Raw genomic sequence first — 19,705 nt, 5'->3', positions numbered from 1 at the left:
GAGCCAAACTGCATAAGACTAAAGACTGATTATTTTTCAAATTTGGCTCAGTGAGAAGAGATGCCACCAGTTGGTTTTGCATATATATATATATATATATATATATATATATATATATAATCTAATTTTCTGAGTTTTTAAAAATGTGTGTGTTTTGCCTGCATGTGCCTGTACCACATGCATGCTTGATACATGCTGAGGCTAGAAGAGGGTGTTAGACCCCCTGGGACCAGAGTTACAGATAGATGGTTGTAAGTCATCATGTAGGTGCTGGGAACCAAACCAAGTCCTCTGCAAGAGTAGCAAGTGCTCTTAACTGCTGAGTCATCTCTCGGGCCCCATTTTGTTAAAGTTACATGTCTATTTGTGTATGGGCGTGAACACACATGGAGGTGTACAAAATGTGTTCTGCGTATATGGGGAGGTCAGAGGACAACTTTTGAGGGTCAGTTCTTTCTTCCTACCACATGGGTTCCAGGGATCAAACTCAGGTTGTCCTCCTTGACGGCAGTGCCTTTGCTCACTGAGCCATCTCGTCAGTCCCCAAATACACTTTCAAGGTTTGGCCTATTGCATCCTGGGATGCAATAGAAAGGTTTCAAGGAATATGGACCAAGTGGCTGAGGGGCTGAGTAAACAAGCACCGTAATGGACATTAACGCCTGAGTGACCTGGGGTTGGGGGAGGTTTGAAACGTGACCTCCTAATCCATTGTTTCAAGTTGAGATGCCGCTAGCCATCCAAATGGAGATACTAAGTGAATATTTAGGTAGATGATTCAGGATTTGGGGAGTGAGGGGGATGAGAACATAAGTGTGTGAACTATCAGCATTTTCAATGATAGGTATGTACAAAGTAGTATAGAGAAAGAAGAAAACATCTTGGCTGATGTGCCAACAGTTGTGCCAAGATGGTTTAAGAAGATAAATATCCATTACAAAAAGGTTAGTCAACTAATCAGAACCCTAATCTCAAATGCTAAGAAAGTTCAGTGCATGTGGGTTCTTAGGCACACAGACACATTCACACGTGTGTGCATTTACAACTATATGTGACCCCTGGTTGGGGCTATGGTACTAATTCAGTGATCACCACAAACCACCTACCACCTACCCCCAACCTACCAAGCGAGCACCTACCACCACTCAAGTACCTAGATACCAAGGTTGGAGCCCAACATTCATCAGAGACTGTCTTGACAACGACAGATCACGCCTTTCCCTTGTGTAATCACCACACCCAGCCGCTGTTCATGAGGAAACAGATTTGAATTTAGAGATATTCTGATTGGCCAGAAGTACTGAGAATACCAAGGGAAAGCTTTAGAATTAATACCCCCAAACAAGAGAGCTCAGACTCACTAGAAGGCCAAGTGGGTATTAAAAACAACACAGGTTGTGAGAGAGCACTGGGCACGTAGGAATAATGGAAAGCGTTGAGAGAGAAAATTTCTCAGTGTAAATTTCTCTTCTCAGCTTTACAAAGCCCTCAAGCCAAAACGCTACAACTTTCAGAGACCACAGTCAAACCCTGCTTTCAATTTCTGATCCTAAGATATATGACTCAAAACTAGGACCGTGATACTCATCTGTAACAGAGCCAGGGCTCCAAGAAAAAGCCTGTGCACTCAGTTATCCTCAGCCAGGAAGCAGGGGAGCCAAGACCCCACAAGCAACTTGGGACTCATTCGAGAAGCCAGTGAGAGGCAGAGCCTTGAGGAGAAGCTGAACTAGGGATATGTTGCAACTTTAGGATCAGTTCTCCTCTACCCTTTCAACATAATCTTTCCCTCCCACATACTGGAAGGCTGTTAGGATTTCTCCAGACCTTTCTTTTTGCTAGGCTAAATTATATTAGCAACTATCGTTAGTGAAAATTGTTTACTGAGGCCTCACCTGGCCACTGGACTCTCTTCTGAGTTAGCACATTAGCTCTACCCAGCCATTCCTCTTTACCCCTCAGTAGTGATTATAAGTGGCCCCTGCACTGGCTCTTCCCCAGATCATCCATGGCCAAGGTCAGTCAGCTCCACACAGCACACTCTGTTCACACCAATGTCCCACCACCATGTTGCCAACAGGAAGAACATACACCATCTCCACCATGCTGTCAACAGGAAGAACATACACCATCACCACCATGTTGTCAACAGGAAGAACATACACCATCACCACCATGTTGTCAACAGGGAGAACATATACCATCATCTCTGATGCCTGTGTGTACATTTCAGCTTGCTAGCTGCAGCTAAGAACTAAAAATTGAGACTTAAAAAAACAATACATAAAAATTAGGAGAGTGGTGACCTCATGGAAATGCTGGGCTAATAACAGAGAAAGAAATAACACAGTGAAGAACAACAATGTCAGAGATAATAAAGGTGAGACTCGGAAGCAATAGAATGTCAGGGTGATTTAAATTTTTCTTAAATTATCATTAAATTTACTAATAAACGTCTACCAATGTGACTAACATTTAAGTGACCAGTGACTTGAATGAGAACCAGTCAGCTTGATTTCACACTCGACCTGAGCAAAAAAAGGAAAGTGTAGACAGGAGGAGGAAAGCCAAGGGAGAGAGAAAAAGAGCAACAATTGCCAGGGTGCCTCAGCTCTAGTCAAGAAGGTCTTTGCTACATCCAGAAAGAATTGTCAGTAGAAGGAAGTGGCCTCTTGTGACTGCTCTGAGGGTCTTAGGGGCTGGGGTACAGGGGTCTCTAACCCCTGCCTCACCTGGCCCTCTACTCCTTGTGACTTGTCTCTCAACCCTCCAGGTGCTGCTGGATCCCAGCAGACAGTCATAAAACCCCGGATGTTTGGTCAGGTTGCTACATCTAGCTGCCTCATCCTAAAGAGGCAAAAAAACAGACATCACATCAGCTTCATCATGCAGCTGCTGACCATCACGGAAAGACCACAGAAAACAGAGCATCCCCTTGGGAACCCAGCACATGAAAGAGCTGGTGTTGACCCAGGAGGCCAGTCCATCCCACCCAAAGGCACCAGGGAGGGTTCTACCTAACTGACCCAGGAGACTGCTAAACATATACTCCCCAGTGAATCAGTTTGGTGGGCCCCTCTCACTGAGCCCTGGGGCATCTTCTCAGCCCTTGTGGTTGGGAAAGGCTCCCAGTGGAGTCTGCTCAGGATTGGAGCAGAATTCTGGTACTTTAACTGTCGTTCCAGTTTACAGTGGCTGCGATGTGATTTGCTTTTGCCACCTGAGCTGTGAAGTCAGTTTCTGGAGAAGCCCTGTCCTAGCTCACGAGGTGGCTTTGAGGAAAATTCAGTTCAGACTGACCCCAGATTGCAAACACAGACTTGACTCTCCAAGTTTCAAGTTTGCAAGGCCATTAGTCTGCAGGCTTTAGGACTCACGGGAAATAGATACTACTCGTGTCCTGGACAAGCATATTATCCAGCAAAGGAGACAACTAGCTATGTAACTCAAAACTTCAGAGGAGGCAGTAGTGAGAGTTATGATAAAAGCTTTCTACATACAGGCTTTGAAGACCAAATGATTAATTCCAAGTGAAAAACCAGAGATTTGATAGAGACAATATGGAAAAGAAAACGATTCTTTAATAACAATGATTAATGTACAAGAGAAATGTGGGAAAAGCCTCACAGAAGTGATGTGATATAAACGATAGTCTATTACAAAGCTATTTAACAGTGACAGTCTTGATTGTACCTGAACATGACTTAACTATGGACATAAAAACGTATTTATAGTTACATCTTTTCCTTTCTATTAAGCTTCTTTCCATTGGGAAGAATTTTGTTTTAGTAGCCCCTACATTAAAAAGCACCAGGAGGGTTTATTAGAATGACATATTCTCCGGTGTCTTGATGGAAAGTGTGCTTTTAGGCAGGTCCCCTCAGTGGTGCCTATGCACACTAAAATGAAAGAGGCCCCACTGCTTGGGCCTGGTGCGAGAACTGAGAACTGAAGGCAAGGTTCTCACTGTGGACTATTAATGACCTACAGCCATGAGCGAAGACAGGGAGTCAAAACTGAACTGTGTGAGGAAGAAGGGGCAGGGGCTACCACTGGCCACAACACAGTCAATTATCTCTAGTGTTCACAATACATTTCTCAGGGCCTCAAACTACATATGCAATTACTGGTCCCATCACACACTCACACCTACATTCTAGGCCCTCAAATAATAGTCTGCAAACTAAAATATTACATTACTTGCACCTATACACACATACATAAATATATAGCATCTTATCAGGCAAAGAGGCATAGTTTGCTCTAGATAATTAACTATGACAGCCAGAGTTAGTATCTTGGGCTTGTACATGTTAATCAACTTTCAAAGAATTCAAAAACAATAAAAGATACCTAAGTTCAAAACTTTCTCAAACATAATTTAATCTCTTTTTTGTTCGTGTAAAAACTGTTTCTTCAATCTTGCAGAGCCTTGGGGCATTATTAACATAAATGCTCAATAAATATGCAGTGAGTTTAATGAGCAGCCATCGATCATTCTCCTGCTTTAGTCTTGCAACTCAATTCCCATATGCCCTGCAGAGGCTAGAGCATGTGCTGTACCCCAGAGTTGAGAAGGCCTCCTCCCCCTCCCCCACACACACTGCCCTGTAGCTCTCAGATGGGGCTGGAGAATGTAAAGAGCATGGATTTGGAGCAGGATATTCAGAGACTGAGATATGCTTTGCTGTATCACAGACTGAGAAACATTTTACCGTATCTTCACATTTTGTTTTAGTTCATGAATCTGGTCAAAATTCAATCTGAACTCAAGTACATTCCAATAACCTGTCAGGATAGATATGTGCATTTCAAAAGTCCCAGGGTTGGACCTGGAGAGATAGATGACTTAGTGGTTAGGAACACCAACTGCTCTTGTAGAGGACCAGAGGTCCTCCTATGGCAGCATGCAGCCACCTGTAACTCCAGCCCCAGTGACATCAGATGCTTCTGGCTGGTGACGCATGCACTCTCACACACATACTCTTCCCATTCGTGCAAAGGGTTAAAAATAAATAAATTCTTTTTCCCAACCTTAAAAGATCTTCAAAATATATATTAGGTAGAATCATATGAAATTGCTGTTTGTATCAGGCAATATAAGATAAATATCAAAAATCTCATAACAGCAAGATTTGAGAGCTTTGTATTTCTAGACCAAACAAATGAGTACCTAAATATAAATGTTCTTAATATGGCTTTGCTCTTGCTCAGGATGAAATAGGGGGATGCACTGTTTTTTACTAAATCCCAAACATCCTGTGCCCAGGGGGGAAAAGGAAGCCAGTCTGCTGCCTGATCACACAGTTAGTCCAGGAGATGCACACTGTCCCAGCAAAGGAAAGGGACTGTCCCTCCTGAATCAGCCCAAGACCAAGGAGACACACAAAGAAGGCAAGTCATTTCCTGCCAGCCAGCTCTCCCCTAGACTAGATTCTCACCTCAGTCACCACCCTGAGTCCTCACTAGTGCACACCCATGTGCTAATGGGGCTCCAGCAACTCTGCTGGCTCCCACTAGGCACCAGAATCACTATTTCACATGGACCTGGAAACAGGAAATAGCCACAACTCAAAAACCTAAGAGGCCCAATTCCCCACAAGGACATAAACATGGCAGATCCCACCTGTTCTGATATAGCAGCTCCCACGTGGGAGAATGTCTGCTTCATCTTTCATGTCTTCTCATTCATAAAATCGGTGTCCCTTGAGACCACAGTACACTGCTTCCATGAATGTTTCCATGCTTCTGCTTTTACATGATGAATGCAGGAAGCAGGAGAGACCAAGTGGGCTGTGCTTGGAAGCCTTTAGGGTAGTGGTTCTCAACCTTCGGGTCATGTCCCCTTTAGAGGTCCAATATAAGATATCCTACATATCAAATATTTGCATTACAATTCATAACAGCAGCAACATTACAGTTTTAAAGTCGAAATGAAATAATTTTATGGTTGGGGGTCACCACAACATGAGGAACTGCACCAAAGGGTCGCAGCATTAGGAAGGTCGAGAACTAATGCTTTAGGGAAATGTAGGAATACACCAGGTAGTGGACTGTAGCAGACGCAGAAGCTTTGAGTCCCATCCAGGTTGCTGATGTAATGCTGGTCCACACTCTAAGCCAAGAGAGACTGATTTTCCTATCTCGGTACAAACGGTAGTTAAATGAGGAAATAAAATAGAAAGTAGTATTTTTCACCATGATGTTTTAAGAACAAACATGGGAAAGAATGAAGATGTCAGGAAGGGTTTTATGAAGCTGTAATGTTAATTCTGTAATTCATAGATTAAACCCCGAAGAGACCTCAGAAGACAGGCTTCAGAAGCTTTTGAGAAAATAGTTTAAGAACATGTCCAGATAAAGATGCTAGCGACCTCTCATCGAGGCCCAAAGAAATGGAAGAGCAGCTTCAGGTCTTCTGGTTTGTGTGACTCCTTTCCACAGCCCAGCAGGTTTCTCCTGGAAACAGCCCTCCTGTGGCCACCCACAGCATCCAAAGGCCAGCAGCTGGGTTAGAGAGGCCACTGCACCTAACTACAATGCCCAGTCTGTGCTTATACCACCAGCAGCCACAAGGAACCATTGAGCCAAATCTACTTATTTGACCAAAAATAGCTCCTGTGGGTTAGAATGTGATGCTCACTACAATCCTGAGTTCCTATAGAATAGAATATGATGCTCACAGTAGCCCTGAGTTCCTCCTATAGGTTAGAAGATGCTCACAATGGTCCTGAGTTCCTCTAGGATAGAATGTGATGTTCACAACAGTCCTGAGTTCCTCTAGGTTAGAACATAATGTTCACAATAGTCCTGATTTCCAGTATTACTCTCCTCATTGAAGCAGCCCCAGGGTAACGTCATTCAGAGGCATTTCATGATAATTCCATCAAAGCAATGCATTTGGGGGATGTGCTCTGGTCAGTAAAGGTGACACTCTTCCACCCTCTGATTTTCCCTTATTACGTTACCTACATGGAACCTTAAAATTGCCATTTGTTTTACAGATCTGTGAAATTCTTATTTCAAAGACCTGGGTTAGTCCCACCCATCACCTAACATTCAAAAAAACTTAACAGCTCATTACACTACAGGACATGTACATACAATAAGGCCTTTGTCCTTCAAAGAAAAACATAATTTTCAACAGAGTCAGCTTCCAGAAGCCAAGGGAACTGACATCCAAAAGCTAATATAAACACCAAGGCCTGTGTCAAGATTTCAAAGTTAGCTTCACTGATGGGGCTGGAGGTGACCGGGCTTCGAGGGCCAGCCACTGGACTGGGGGCATTTTTCACTGTGACTTTTGGAAGTGGAAGAAACTCCCTGCCCTGCAGCTCCTGCCTTGTCAGCAACCACTCTGCTCTTGACAGCAGGATATTCCTACAAGAGGGCTCATTCCTTTCATCACAATACAAACAGCTCTTAATGTCTAAGAGAGTCTGTATTTTCAAATGCAACTATATTTGCTTTTTAAGGGGGGGGGGTGCGTGTTGTTCTAGTGATTATTTAGGATGTTGTTAATAGAGGCGGGTGACCTTTTGTGACAAGCTTTCTGGGAGAGTCATGTTTTGGAACTTGGAGTTCCATTCTGGGGAGAGCCATCCCAAGTGTTAACCTAAACTATAAACAGGAAACTCCAGCCCTGCTTCCCACTCAAGTCTCAAGGTCCTGGACCTCTCAGTGACGCTATAGGGCAGTTGGAAAGATCATGACAAGTTCTTCAGAACTTCATCCCTTAAGGCAGGAACTCAACCAAGTTCTGCATACGGACAACACACAACACATGCAATGAAGGAAGAAAGGGGGTGCTCTCAGAGGGAGAGCAAGGCCAAAGCAGCATATGTGTGCTGGGTCCACATGCTCAAATTCAGCCAAGTTCATCTGGTCTGAGCTCTGTGTGGAACAAGACCCTGTGCTACTGGGGTGCACAGTCAAGCGGATTATATCACACTCTCTCCAAGGCCTGCTCAGTGCTGAATTTTACTTGGTGCCTCCTGCCTACCTCTTTCTGATGCAGTGGCAAATACCACCAAAGGACAACTGGGTCTCACTGAACATTCCACACTCATTAGTTGTCGAAGTTAGACACAGATCAAGCAAGTCAACGCGTCAGAATGAGAAACCAAGCAAACCACCTTGCCAACCTCCAAATGTGCTGGGGCTTCCTGTCTGTGTACAAAAAGAACCAAAGTTACCTTCCCTTGAGACCCAGTGTCTACCCTGAGCAAATTCAGAGGGAACACATTTCCCAGGCATTGACAATCAATTGTATTAGGAGTCCAAGCACTTCTTAGAAGGATCCCAGACAGTGATTCCACACACTCCCAGATGGGAGCCTTTCCCACAGTCCAGAACAGGTTTAGAGAATTTACATATTTTAACTCACACCCTGGTGTGAAAGAGCATCACCATGAAGAGGAGGCTATCAAGATACAGAAATATTCCACAACTTACCTAAAGCCACACAACCGTTAAGGGCTAGATCTTAGAACTATACTGCGATTCCTAAGGTGTGTGCTTAATAAATTTTGAGCCCAAACCTGGCTTATGGCATAATACAATTGACCCTCCACATCAATGGGGTAAAAGTAATCTAGATATAATTTAAGGCATACAGGAGGCTGTGCATGAGTTATAGGCAAACGCTCTCCAACTTTATATAAGGGGCATAAGCATCCGAGGCACCCAGGAAATGTCACATTTTTTAAAAAGTCTTTGCCTTTAATAATAATCCCCTTGACACTGTTTACAAAGGGCTTTCACAAACATCATCTCATTGAACCCACCAACTAAAATGAGACTTATACAGCCTCAGCAGCTTTCCCAGAGCCCACAACTAAGGCTCAGAGAGATGTTAAGTGACAGATAACTACTAACTGACCTGGGTAAAACTTGATCCCACACGCTCAGACACAAAGTCACCCTCCAATGCTGTATATCGCTGGTAAAAATGGGCATTAAAATTTTTGTGAGCAAAGAACATATTTTGACTTGAAGACTTAGATTTGAAGATATTAAATCATATCATAATATTTTTAAAGCACCATTAACAGTTTAATAGAGCAAACTTAAATGTTTATAATGGTAAGTTTTAATATTACTCAGACTCTTTTATATTGTTGTTCTTATTCCTAAGAAAAGAAATATGCCTCTGTGTGGCCTGATCCATTCTGCATTTAACCATAAAAACATTCCAAAACATGCTTAAAAGGTATATTACCTCTGTCCATGAAATTAGTTTTGTTTTGGTACCTTTTAAATTTTCATGTGGTATTTATGTATTCACTTTTGGTAAGATCTTTTAAAATCAAAGTTGGAAAATGTTGTGATCTTTGCATTAATTTTTCAAAATCCCTATGGCAATCTTAGCTTGGATTATTGACAACAGGGTTCCAAGCAAATCCCTTGTATGGTCAATGCCCAGCAGCTCTCAGGCGGATGAGGACCATTCCTGTCGCAGACCGTCCAGGGTAATAATGATGAGAAAGTTCCCACTTTGTAATTGTCCTTCAATTATCAGTGTAATTTTCTTCCACATTCCATAACTCTGGTCTTTGTCTTCTCAAACGCCGTTGCCTTGTCCCCTGCCTTTACCTTCTCTTCCTGCCTCCATAACTATAGTCTGTTTCACTTACATAAGGATCCCCTTACGTATTTTTCTGTCAAGATGGCCCTCCTGGTTAACATTGCAGATTCAGGTTTTAAAATCTCCATTCAAATCCCAAGCATATGTCCCTAGTGTTTATTTCTATGAAGACAGTCACCCAGTCCTGATCTCTCTACAGATCGAGATGCATATTTTAAGAGCCTATGGGGCGTTTTCAAAATGCCTCTTTCCAGGAGACAGTAGCCAATGTCTTAGGTCGTCAGTGAAACTGGGCTGAAGAGATGGCTCAGTGGTTAGAGGTACTTGCTCCTCTTCCAGAGGACCAGAGTTCAATTCCCAGCACCCACATGATGCCTCACATCTGTCTGCTGTTCCAGCTTCAAGGGAGTCAACACTTGTGGCTTGTAGCGACGCCTGCACTCATGCATATCCCTATGGTAACCAATTTGCTCAGTGGGTGACGCAGCACAGTAGAGCACAGGATCTCTGTAAGAGTGAGGAGAGACCGGCACCCTGAAAAGCGTTTCAGTGGGGCGTTCTGAGAGCAAACCACTGTTCATCCTAGCAGCAGTGCTAAACGCTGAGCACTGACAGCCTCCACGCCATTCACCCCACCAGGGCACTGGTGGGAGTCGTCTCCCAACACCGACTTCTCACCACACCTCCTTTCCGTCCCCACTACATGCCATGCGATGCTTGCTGTCACCTGACCACACCACAGTTCTGCAGTCTGCTTTCCAGACTCAGGCCTCTCCACTCTAAACATCTGCCACAAGAGTTCCTACAGGCATTTAAATGACACATCTTATTGTTTCATGTGGCTTACAAGAATGTTAAATGGCCCCTTCTGACCCCAATAACATGCGTGGGACTTTTTTCCTTATTGTGACATGCAAGGGCTCCCAGGCTGGTTCATTTAGAGCTCTTACCTCCCGTTCCATCGGAGCCTCAAGAACCTTGGACTAGCTCTTCCTACAACCCAAGCACACACTCCTCTTCCTCCTCAAGAGCCTTGGACTGGCTCTTCACACAACCCAAGCACGCACTCCTCTTCCTCCTGCAATGCTTTGCCCAGACGGTGTTACCAGCCCCTGCCTCCACCAAGGTCTCACCACCGGAATGCAATTTTAACTATAACCTAAGTGAGCTGAAGTCTGTCGTAAGTTTCTCTGTCATTCTTGTAAATCTTTTTGGTTTTGTTGTTTCTTTATGTTTTTATTGTTTTCTGTTTATGACTTTATTGTACCAGGTATTGAACTTAGAACCCATCCTAGGAACGCACTCTAACACTGACCTATATACTCCAAAGCCTTAAAAAATTGTTTTTCATCTTGAAGATCTCCTATCACTAAGTCACCCATGTTAACCTTAAACTTAGGATCCTCCTGCCTCACCCTCCCAAGTAATTAAGATCATAGGCTTAAGGGAACAGGCCCAGCTTATAAACCCTTTTTATGCATCTCTACTTCTACCCCACCAGGTCGTGGGTAAAATCTGTCCCATTGGGCTTGTGGAGGCAAGGCACCCAAGCAGCACAATGACTTAAACATGGATCAGGCTGGAACTAATGGAACAAAATGGAAGCAGAGAGAGGTATAGAATGAAGGAAAAAGTACCGTGGGACTGAATTTATAGCCTGCTCCTCCTAACACCTTGAGCAACGTTCTATAAAATTAGAACTAGGAATCAACAGGTCTCCAAACACACACCCAGGTCACTTGATGACTGGCCCTAAGTCCACTGAGCACACCTGGTCTCCACACACAAGAGGGAGAGGCGACTGCCCTCGCTTGTTTTAATCACAAAGGCTTCTGGATATCACCAACCACTCTGAGTGCCACAAAGACTGTGTGAGAAGCTGAGACCCTCTACTTACCCAACCAACGTTTATTCACTGGTTTTATTTTTCCTGGCCCCCGGCTGCCTGGCTCCCTACTTTCTTCTGTTCTCCCAGCCTCACTCAGTGTAGCAGGGGGCACACTCCATCCTCAGTGTTAGTCTCTTTACTTGAAACATGGGCTACTATTGATGCACAAGGTGAAGGCAGGGCTGCATTCGAGGGGGCTGGGAAGGGGGGCAATGGGTAAGTGAGCAGCCAAGGCGGGTGCACTTAGGTCTGGAGCTGGGTCGAGACTTCCACAAGGCAGGCCAGGAAAATCCCCATGATGCCAGACCACTCGGCAGTTTTTCCAGAAGGACGGAGCACCACAGCTCAGCCCCATCTCTGCCAATGAAAGTACAAGTGAAGGTGACCCCACAGGCACGGAGATGTAAATACCCTATAAGAAAGGAGGCCCCACTCCCATGGAAAGTTTTCCTTAATATTTAATAGAGAGCAAGGGGAAAACTCAGACCAGGGCCCACAGAACGCTGGACCAATAAGGAGCAGCCTCGACCAGCTAGCTCAAGTAGGAGGGACGTAAGCCTCCCTAAGCTTTACTGACGTTATGGAGTTGGGTCACAGAGAAGGGTGTCTATGATATCACCCCTAGGCCTCTTCTCCATCAGCTTTTTTTTTGCGGGGTATTCTGTTCTGACAAACATCTATAGACTAGTTCATTTGAGGAAATAATAATTTAGAGGATAATACCAACATAGTAATAGCAGAAAAAAAAAAATCATCCCAGGGGACTTCCTACAGTCTAAGCCCTAAGCTAAACATTTGATGTTCCACATCACTGAATTCTCATGGCAACCCCACAGGCTAGACTGATATCCACTGATAACCATTCCACTTTCCATGTGAGGAAACAGGCTTAGAGGGGTGACATAACTATCTGCCTTCACCACCCCTTAGACGTGAGACCAGGCCTTTTTTGTTTGTTTGTTTTTGGTTTTTCGAGGCCGGGTTTCTTTTTGTAGGCCTGGCTGTCCTGGATCTCCCTCTGGAGACCAGGCTGGCCTCAAACTCACAGAGATCCACCTGGCTCTGCCTCCCAAATGCTGGGATTAAAGGCATGCGCTACCACTGCCTGACTGAAACCAGGCTTCTTAAATTCCTAAGCTAGACCCCCTCCCCAAAATGACAGGATGCCAAGCAAAAGTTGCATCTACGCTTGAAACGGTCTCCATATTCCAAAACCAGTTTGTGCTACCAGCTCAAAAAACATTCTGTGAGCCATCATGTGGTTGCTAGGCACTGAACTCAGGACCTCTGGAAGACTGCTGAGCCATCTCTCCAGCCCTCAAAATTCATTCTGACTCCTCCCACAGAGCCCTGAGCTGGCCAGGTGGAGATGAGTCTCGGAAATCTTCCAGAGGTGACCGACCAGCAGAAGCAGATTGCTGAAGTGGACAGTTGAGTGCACATCCCAGTTCTGCCTCAGGGCCTCCATGGCCTCTGGTGTGCTCTGCTCCCCTGGGCCTAGAAAACTGTGGAGAAGTAATTGTCTCAGAGCTGGCCTTTGTCAATTTGCCAGCACAACTGTTTAAGTAACCTTTCCTCAAAAATGGTTCTATGTGAAAGGCAGTCAGCCAACATTACAACAAAAACAAATATAAATAAATAAATTGGATCACTTCTGAAATGACCTGAGACATTTTTGAGAAAAGGACACGGCTCTCTCTACATGTGCACGTTGCAAGCCCAATGTCTCTGACTCAACAGGCTACTTCGTATCCCAGCACACACTGGCACAGGATTCGAATCCTACTGCAACCAGGGGCCTAACATGAGCCCTGATGATCTCTGCCATACTCCAGGCAGTGAGAACGTGAACCGTGGAAAACAGAAGGATTCTGTAGCTCTGAAACCCCAAAGGCGGAGGCAGTTGAGACTCGGAGATGCTCGAGCTGCTCCTTGGGCGATAGAGGACTTGTGTGATTGTGAAAGTGGAAGACAAGCAGACAAGGTCGACTCTGTTAAGCTGTGCAGTCAGCTCCAAGATAGGTGGGGCCTGATTCTTGTAGCAGGGAATTCGCATGGCTTTTTATGAGCGAGGGTCCATTTCTGCATTGCGCCTCTGGATTTAAAAGAGGAAATTTCAACCTCAGGAATAATGTTTTTTGCTGAACAAAATGTACGCCAAACTAAGCTCCGACTTCTGGTTTTCAGTGTCCCAGACTCCAAAGTTATCTCAGGTTTCTAGTCCTGGGCGGAACTCACTGGCTCCCACCACTTCCTCAGCTGCAGCGAGGTGGGGAAAGACCGAGAAGTGTGGACACCCCTCCTCCGGTACTTGGTGGGTTTCGAGGGTGGCCATGGGGCAGAGAACTGCAGCAGGGTCATGTACCTGAGTGTGACTGGCCCCCAACAGCAGGACTTTGGGACAGGCATCGACATGTTGTCCTGGGCATTATTGGAGAACTAACTCTAGCAGGAGGGAACTCATGAAACAAAACAGTTTGAGGTTCCTCGGTCCCCTTAAAGATCATAAGGGGCAAAGACTCTGCTTTGCGTTTTCACCAAACAATAAAGCACACGTTTCTCCAGAGTACACTGCCTGCCTGGATCCCCAGAACTGGTCCCACTTCTCACCTCTGCCCTGGAATTCAGGGACTGAAGACTCAGCACCCACCCACCTTTAAAAGAGGTTCCCTTGCCACCTAACAAACAGACTCTTCTTGGACCACTGCAGGTTCTGGCAGGATGCTCTGGCCTGTGAAACTGATCAATCCGGGTGAAATTGCTCCTTTCTGCTCACTATGTCCACTGCAGTCCTGATCCTCAGAGCGTCCACAGAAACATGTTTATTCTATCTCTGAACTGCTCCGAACCTTGAAAGTTAAATCAGGCTGAGTGGATTCTCTGGGGTTTTTCAAGTCCTGACACTGTAATTACAGTCAGGACTTGGTGCCACTGACTTCCTCCAACTGTAGCTTCCTTCATCTTTTTTAAGCTTACATTGAAGGTTGGCTTTTGTTTTCATACATGTTATGAAACAAGAGGGGAGCTTACACCCAGCCTTAACTACTTTATTCCAAAAAAGCTGGACCAACCCAAACTAAATATTCCTATGTCCCTAATCCACAACTGAGTTAAACTATCACATGTCTTCCAATATTCATATGTAAACCTCACTCAGGACCAAGGCTCCCTGCAGGTCAGCTGAAATCGTAAAGAGATTTTTGCTTTCATACAGTGTGACTAACTGCTAACTAAGTGAGCTCTGAATGGCTCAAAGGAACAAAACAAAATCATTCAAGGAAGGCCTGAAGGTAAGGAAATTTCAACAGGCTTTTTCCTTTCTCCTCCTAGCCTAACAGCTAGCCCATTTCTCCTAGTTATGAGTGTGTGCTCAAGACAGACAGCCATGACCCTGAGTGTTAGCTCAGTAATTTTGATAAATAAAATATTAAATACTGTGCAGATAAAGTATGACCTTCACCAGCTACTGAATTTCATAAAGCTCGGCCTCCTCATCTTCAAAAAGACCAGAAAACTCTCAAAGGATTTTTATGGGGATCAAGTTAAATAATGCAGGCTTCAGAAACTGCCTGGCAAATAAATAAGGTTTTGGAAATGTTTGCTTGCAAATACTATCAATTTACTAAATATATCTCTTTTCCAACCAAAGCACAAAAATACCAAGCAGCCTCCTGACCATCCAGCAAGAAATCCATGGGTGTAGCAGATCCCCTGTGAACTTACTAGAGTGGACAAAGAGAGAAATGCTCACCACCCACTCTCACTCAGTTTGACTAAGCCGTCACAGATGTATGAGAAGCAACAGCACTGAGAACTTGGGCTCATCCTTCTAAACCCCTGCCAAAGTCATGGTCAGAGAGCACTGGGTTTAGCAGCGAGGGAAGGAGTTTGAAGTTTGGGTGAGACCTACTGCCAGGATCCCAAGAAAAGACTGAGGCTTATCCTCTACAGATGCCTCTAAATGTTCTTTCTATCCTGAAGAACTTAAGTGATACTTTTATAAAGCACATAACAAATAACTCTAATGTCAATTTTCATATTACTAAGTCTCCACATTGAAAGAAAGGCACTGTCTATCTTGGGGACAGGAATACCAGGAAAGGAAAATGCTTTGTGGGGAATGTTTAATAATATTACTTGGTAATAGTTTTCAAAATTCAAAATGTATATTTAAACTTCACAAATAGTAATATCACCAAACAGAAAAGTAATATGTTCACATGTAGAGCTCTCAGCATATTTAAATATTCTTTGGGATAATCTCTGCTAAGATGTTGATAATAAAATAAAATCATTTATTCACAGTATACAAGTAAACGAAAAGGGAAGACTATATTATTCACATGCTACACTTGTAAATCTGTACCCAAGTCAAATTTTAAACTCAGAACTTATTTCCAACAAGCCCTTTAGTAAAGATGGTTAAGGCAGCAGCTTATGGACACGAAGGATCACCTCTCATTAGACAGCAGTGCCCATCATCTCAGCCAATGACAAGCATGTTTACCTGCTTCTGTTGATTTCTTTAGTCCAGAGCCTGATAATCACTTAATGCAAGCACAAACTCATTTATCATTTCTTAATGTTGACCTCATCTCTTGTCACAAAGGAGTCTGGGTCCTTTAGGCATAGATAGTGTGGCTTTTGTCTGAGCAGAGTCAGATGCTCTGTGGTTCCCTACTGCTGATTAGGATAACAAGCCATCATCACTTTAGGAATCTGCCCTTAAACGCCTTAAGGTATTTCCAACAGGATTTTATGATGTGTAATTTTAACTAAGTTTTGCCAAAAGTAAATGGCTTGTAAAACACTCTTCAGCAAAAAATGTTGCTCTTTGTAGATCTATATGGCTCTCAAAAAATCTTTTTAGTAAAACTTAATCTCCTCCAAGTGGCTATTTTTTTTTCAGAATTATCAGTAGTTTTAGCTAAAATAACTTGAAATAAATGATCTGTTTGAGTTTACTCGACACTGCCAGTACTAACCAAGCATTTGACAGCCAAGTGTCGGTTAAGAATAGGTCCTTCTTCCTGACCTGTGCTTTCAATTCAGAAAAGAAGCCTGTATTACAGAGCTTAAGCTAGAGCAGGCAAAGAAATTCGAGAAATCAACCCAAGATTACATCTTGCCCTAGGTTTGTCCTTTGTGACGGTTATCTCTTTCCCTTCTCAAGTATCTTATCCTTGACCACTGTACCTAAATGCTATCTCAGCATTTCCCTGCTGAGCTCGGAGGGTCGAGCCGGTGCATAAAGTGGAGTGGTAGTGATATCTATGACTTCATTGTAGTGGCAGGCATTCCAAACTGTAGCTTTCCTGAAACAGTGTACCAAGTCCGTCTTGACTTTTGCTTGTACAACAGTGATGTCAAAGGTAAGGATCCTCAGCCTGATGAGGTAGAAATTGCCAAAATCCATAAAACTAGGAAATTCAGCTAGATGCAGTGCACAAGCTATGTGCAATTCGGTAATGATCAAAACCAATTTTAAGACAGTTATTCTGTGATGTTTAGCAGATGCACTTGCCTGAGACAGCAGTTAAGTTCACTTCCCCTGACTTGTCCACTTACCAAGCACACACACATAATGCAGGGGTTGTCTGTGATAAATGGAATTTGGAGAACTTCCCCTTCATTTTCACATTTTGCAACAGATCCTGAAATGAAGATGAAAATATTTTTAAACTTAAGTCTATCTTAATGGAATCTTATTATAAAATCTTACCTTTTATGCTAGTAGTCTGAAATGCATAATGCTTTATCAAGCTCACACAAACAAATCTCCCCAAATCTATATGAAATAGTTTTACTTAACACAGTTTTTTTTTTTAAGTCACTATAGTATGTAGATAGGTTTTCTGTTTTCGGTTGGTTTAAGCACATATTTAATAATGCTAGTGCTCTGGAAGGCATTTCAGCTACATGCAGACTCACACACCAAACTGGTCATTAGGGAAAATTTTAAATTTGAACGAAATTCAGGACTATGTCAAAAAACGGGCCCTTCAGGTGGATCTGCCTACTGTTGTGAGTTGAAATCATTTTTTAAAATGCAATCTCTTTTCTCTTAGAAATTTTCTGTTTTCTGCACCAGGTGTCAGTAAAGCATGTCCTTCAAAATAACAGCCGAGGTCTTCACCTGCCTGAAAACATATAATTATTATATCCTGCTATTAGTAACCTTTAAAAATAAGATCGTTTCTTTAAATTCAAGGTCTGGAAAGCCATGCTTTAAAAACGCTGCCTAGCACAGTGGATTTATTGGAATCCTATGGAGTGAGAAAAGGAGATGTGCGGGAAACGGCGCTGTCTTTTCCTTAATTGCATGGGGGGGGGGCGTTAAGATTAAAACAAGGATTGATTGGAAGATTCAACGTAAGTAAATCAAGGAATTTCTCAACTTCAAACAGCAGAGTATAATCACTCCGTCAAAAACAGCAGTCACTCACACACACACACACACACACCCCATATCTTTACCTCAACATAGCCTTCCCACCCTTTTTCTCTGGGCTTCTCCGCATCCCCATCGCCCGGAAAGGGCAGGCAAGGTGGGCGCTCCCCACCTTCCCATCCCGAGCCAGCCAGTGCCGCTTCTCCCAAGAACCACCCCAGCGTCCCGGAGGACTGGTCCCGCCCGCCCCCACCCCCCTACCTGTCAGGAAGGAGGAAGCCAGAGACATGGGGACCCCGGAGCAATTGAGCAGCAGCAAGACGCAGCAGGTAATCCCAGGCGAGCGTCGGCAAGGACGCTCAGCCAGAGCCCTGACGCCGGAGAACCAGAGCATCGTCACCTGGAGGGAATCCCGGGCGACTGCAGGTCCCGCGTCGCCGCCTCTGCTCGGCGGCCGCCGCTCGCAGTCAAAAGGGCTGTGGGCCGGCGTGCCGGGAGACAGTCGGCGGAGGGAGGCGGGCGCCCGGAGCGGCGGGGGAGGAGTGGGGGCGCCCCGGGAGGAGGGGTCCTGCGGCCAGCCTCGGCCAATGCGGCGGCTTTTTTCTAAGGGAGTTGCTCGCAGCGGGTTAGCCGTCAGCCCCTCCGCGCCAGAGCAGGGCCGGGAGGAGGGGTGGAGGAGCGGCGGGAGCTGGGGATCGGAGGCGACGCTGCCGAGTGCGCTCGCCGCTCTGGAGCCGGGCACTGGGCTGGGCTTTCGCTCCCGGCACGCGCAGCTCCCGCCGGGTCCCCGGCTCTGTGTCCCGCCCGCGCGCTTGCTCGCTGCGAGAGACAAGGGCGCACCGGGCGCTGTGCGGAGCCCGCAGGGGTCGCCCGGGGGACCACGATCCTCGCAGCTCAGGAGCGACAGTCGCTCCCGCGAACGCCGTGCCAGGCGGTCTAGCCCGCCCTGCAGCCCAGCGGCGGCCACCGGCCCCGGGGAGCTGCCGGAGCCGGGAAGGCGCGTCTCCAGCGCCCGGCGCACCGCCTCCTCCCGCGCGGAGGAGCCGCCCCCAGCCGGGATGCCACCACCCGCTCACGCCCGGAGCAGAAGACCCGGCGCCTCCCGCTGTCCCAGCTTCGGAAGGAGCCACGGACCGAGTGCGGGAGGGTCCCCCTCAACTTTTCACACCCCCTTGTCTCCCTCGGGGAAAATCGGGGGACTCAGGAAGCTGAGGGGACAGAGGGGCGAGTGGCCTTGGAGATGAGGCTCCGTGCTTATGCCCCTGCGGGCCTGACACTAGGGAAGACAGAAGTTGGAGCCACAGGAAAGGTCGGCTAACACACGCACAGCGGCCAGCGCCTTTCTCCCTTAAAACGAGGATCCCTGGCTCAGACTCCGCCCTTCCCAGCCGGAGCTGCCCGGGACAGGGAGGTGCGTTAGACTAATCATTCATTCACTCGCGGGCCAGGGAGGGACCGCCGCCGCTAATCTCCGCCCGGGCCGCCTCCGTGGCGGCCTCCCAGCTGGGCGTGCGGTGGCAGCCACTACCCTGCAGCGCTTCTCGCCTGTGCGGCCCTGGTGTCCCCCAGTCTCAGCCTTTGATCCCCTCACCCCGCCAACCGGTTCCCGCTGAGTCCCAGCCTCCCGCCAAGCGGTGGCTGGCTCTACTCAAAAGGGGTGCTAATCTAGAAACAAGAATTTTTATAACGACGTTATGAAGGCGCCTGGCGAGGATGAAGGGCGCTTGGCACATGTTGGAACGGATGGTCAGCTGTCCTTGGCGCCTACTGTGGGCACACGCTCCCCACCCGAAGAACATCCAGCAGGTGCCCACCCACATGCAGCGCCTTGTGGATCCAA

The 19,705-nt window shown here is 45.8% G+C and overlaps 1 protein-coding gene across 3 annotated transcripts in view; it reads right to left on the bottom strand.

Annotated features, from left to right (window-relative positions):
* The window catches only part of Bmper (BMP binding endothelial regulator), a 258,564-nt gene extending 239,669 nt beyond the window's left edge, over positions 1 to 18,895 (bottom strand). Inside the window, exons 1-2 of one of the 3 annotated variants that reach the window (XM_052754938.1) lie at positions 18,127 to 18,895; positions 17,043 to 17,128 (exon numbers count right to left, since the gene is read on the bottom strand). In XM_052754938.1, coding sequence (XP_052610898.1) covers positions 17,043 to 17,128; positions 18,127 to 18,259 — 219 coding nt within the window. In that variant the 5' untranslated portion in view covers positions 18,260 to 18,895. Of the gene's footprint in view, positions 1 to 17,042; positions 17,129 to 17,951; positions 18,050 to 18,126 lie in introns of those variants that run through there. The other 2 variants (XM_052754927.1, XM_052754931.1) reach the window with 2 other exon arrangements.
* Positions 18,896 to 19,705: the final 810 nt, after the last annotated feature.

This window comes from Peromyscus californicus, unplaced genomic scaffold (assembly GCF_007827085.1).
Source record: "Peromyscus californicus insignis strain IS unplaced genomic scaffold, ASM782708v3 Scaffold_11__1_contigs__length_118956290, whole genome shotgun sequence".
Taxonomy (NCBI): domain Eukaryota; kingdom Metazoa; phylum Chordata; class Mammalia; order Rodentia; family Cricetidae; genus Peromyscus; species Peromyscus californicus.
Note: the sequence above shows the minus strand (reverse complement) of the source record. Positions and strands in the feature narration are given on the sequence as shown.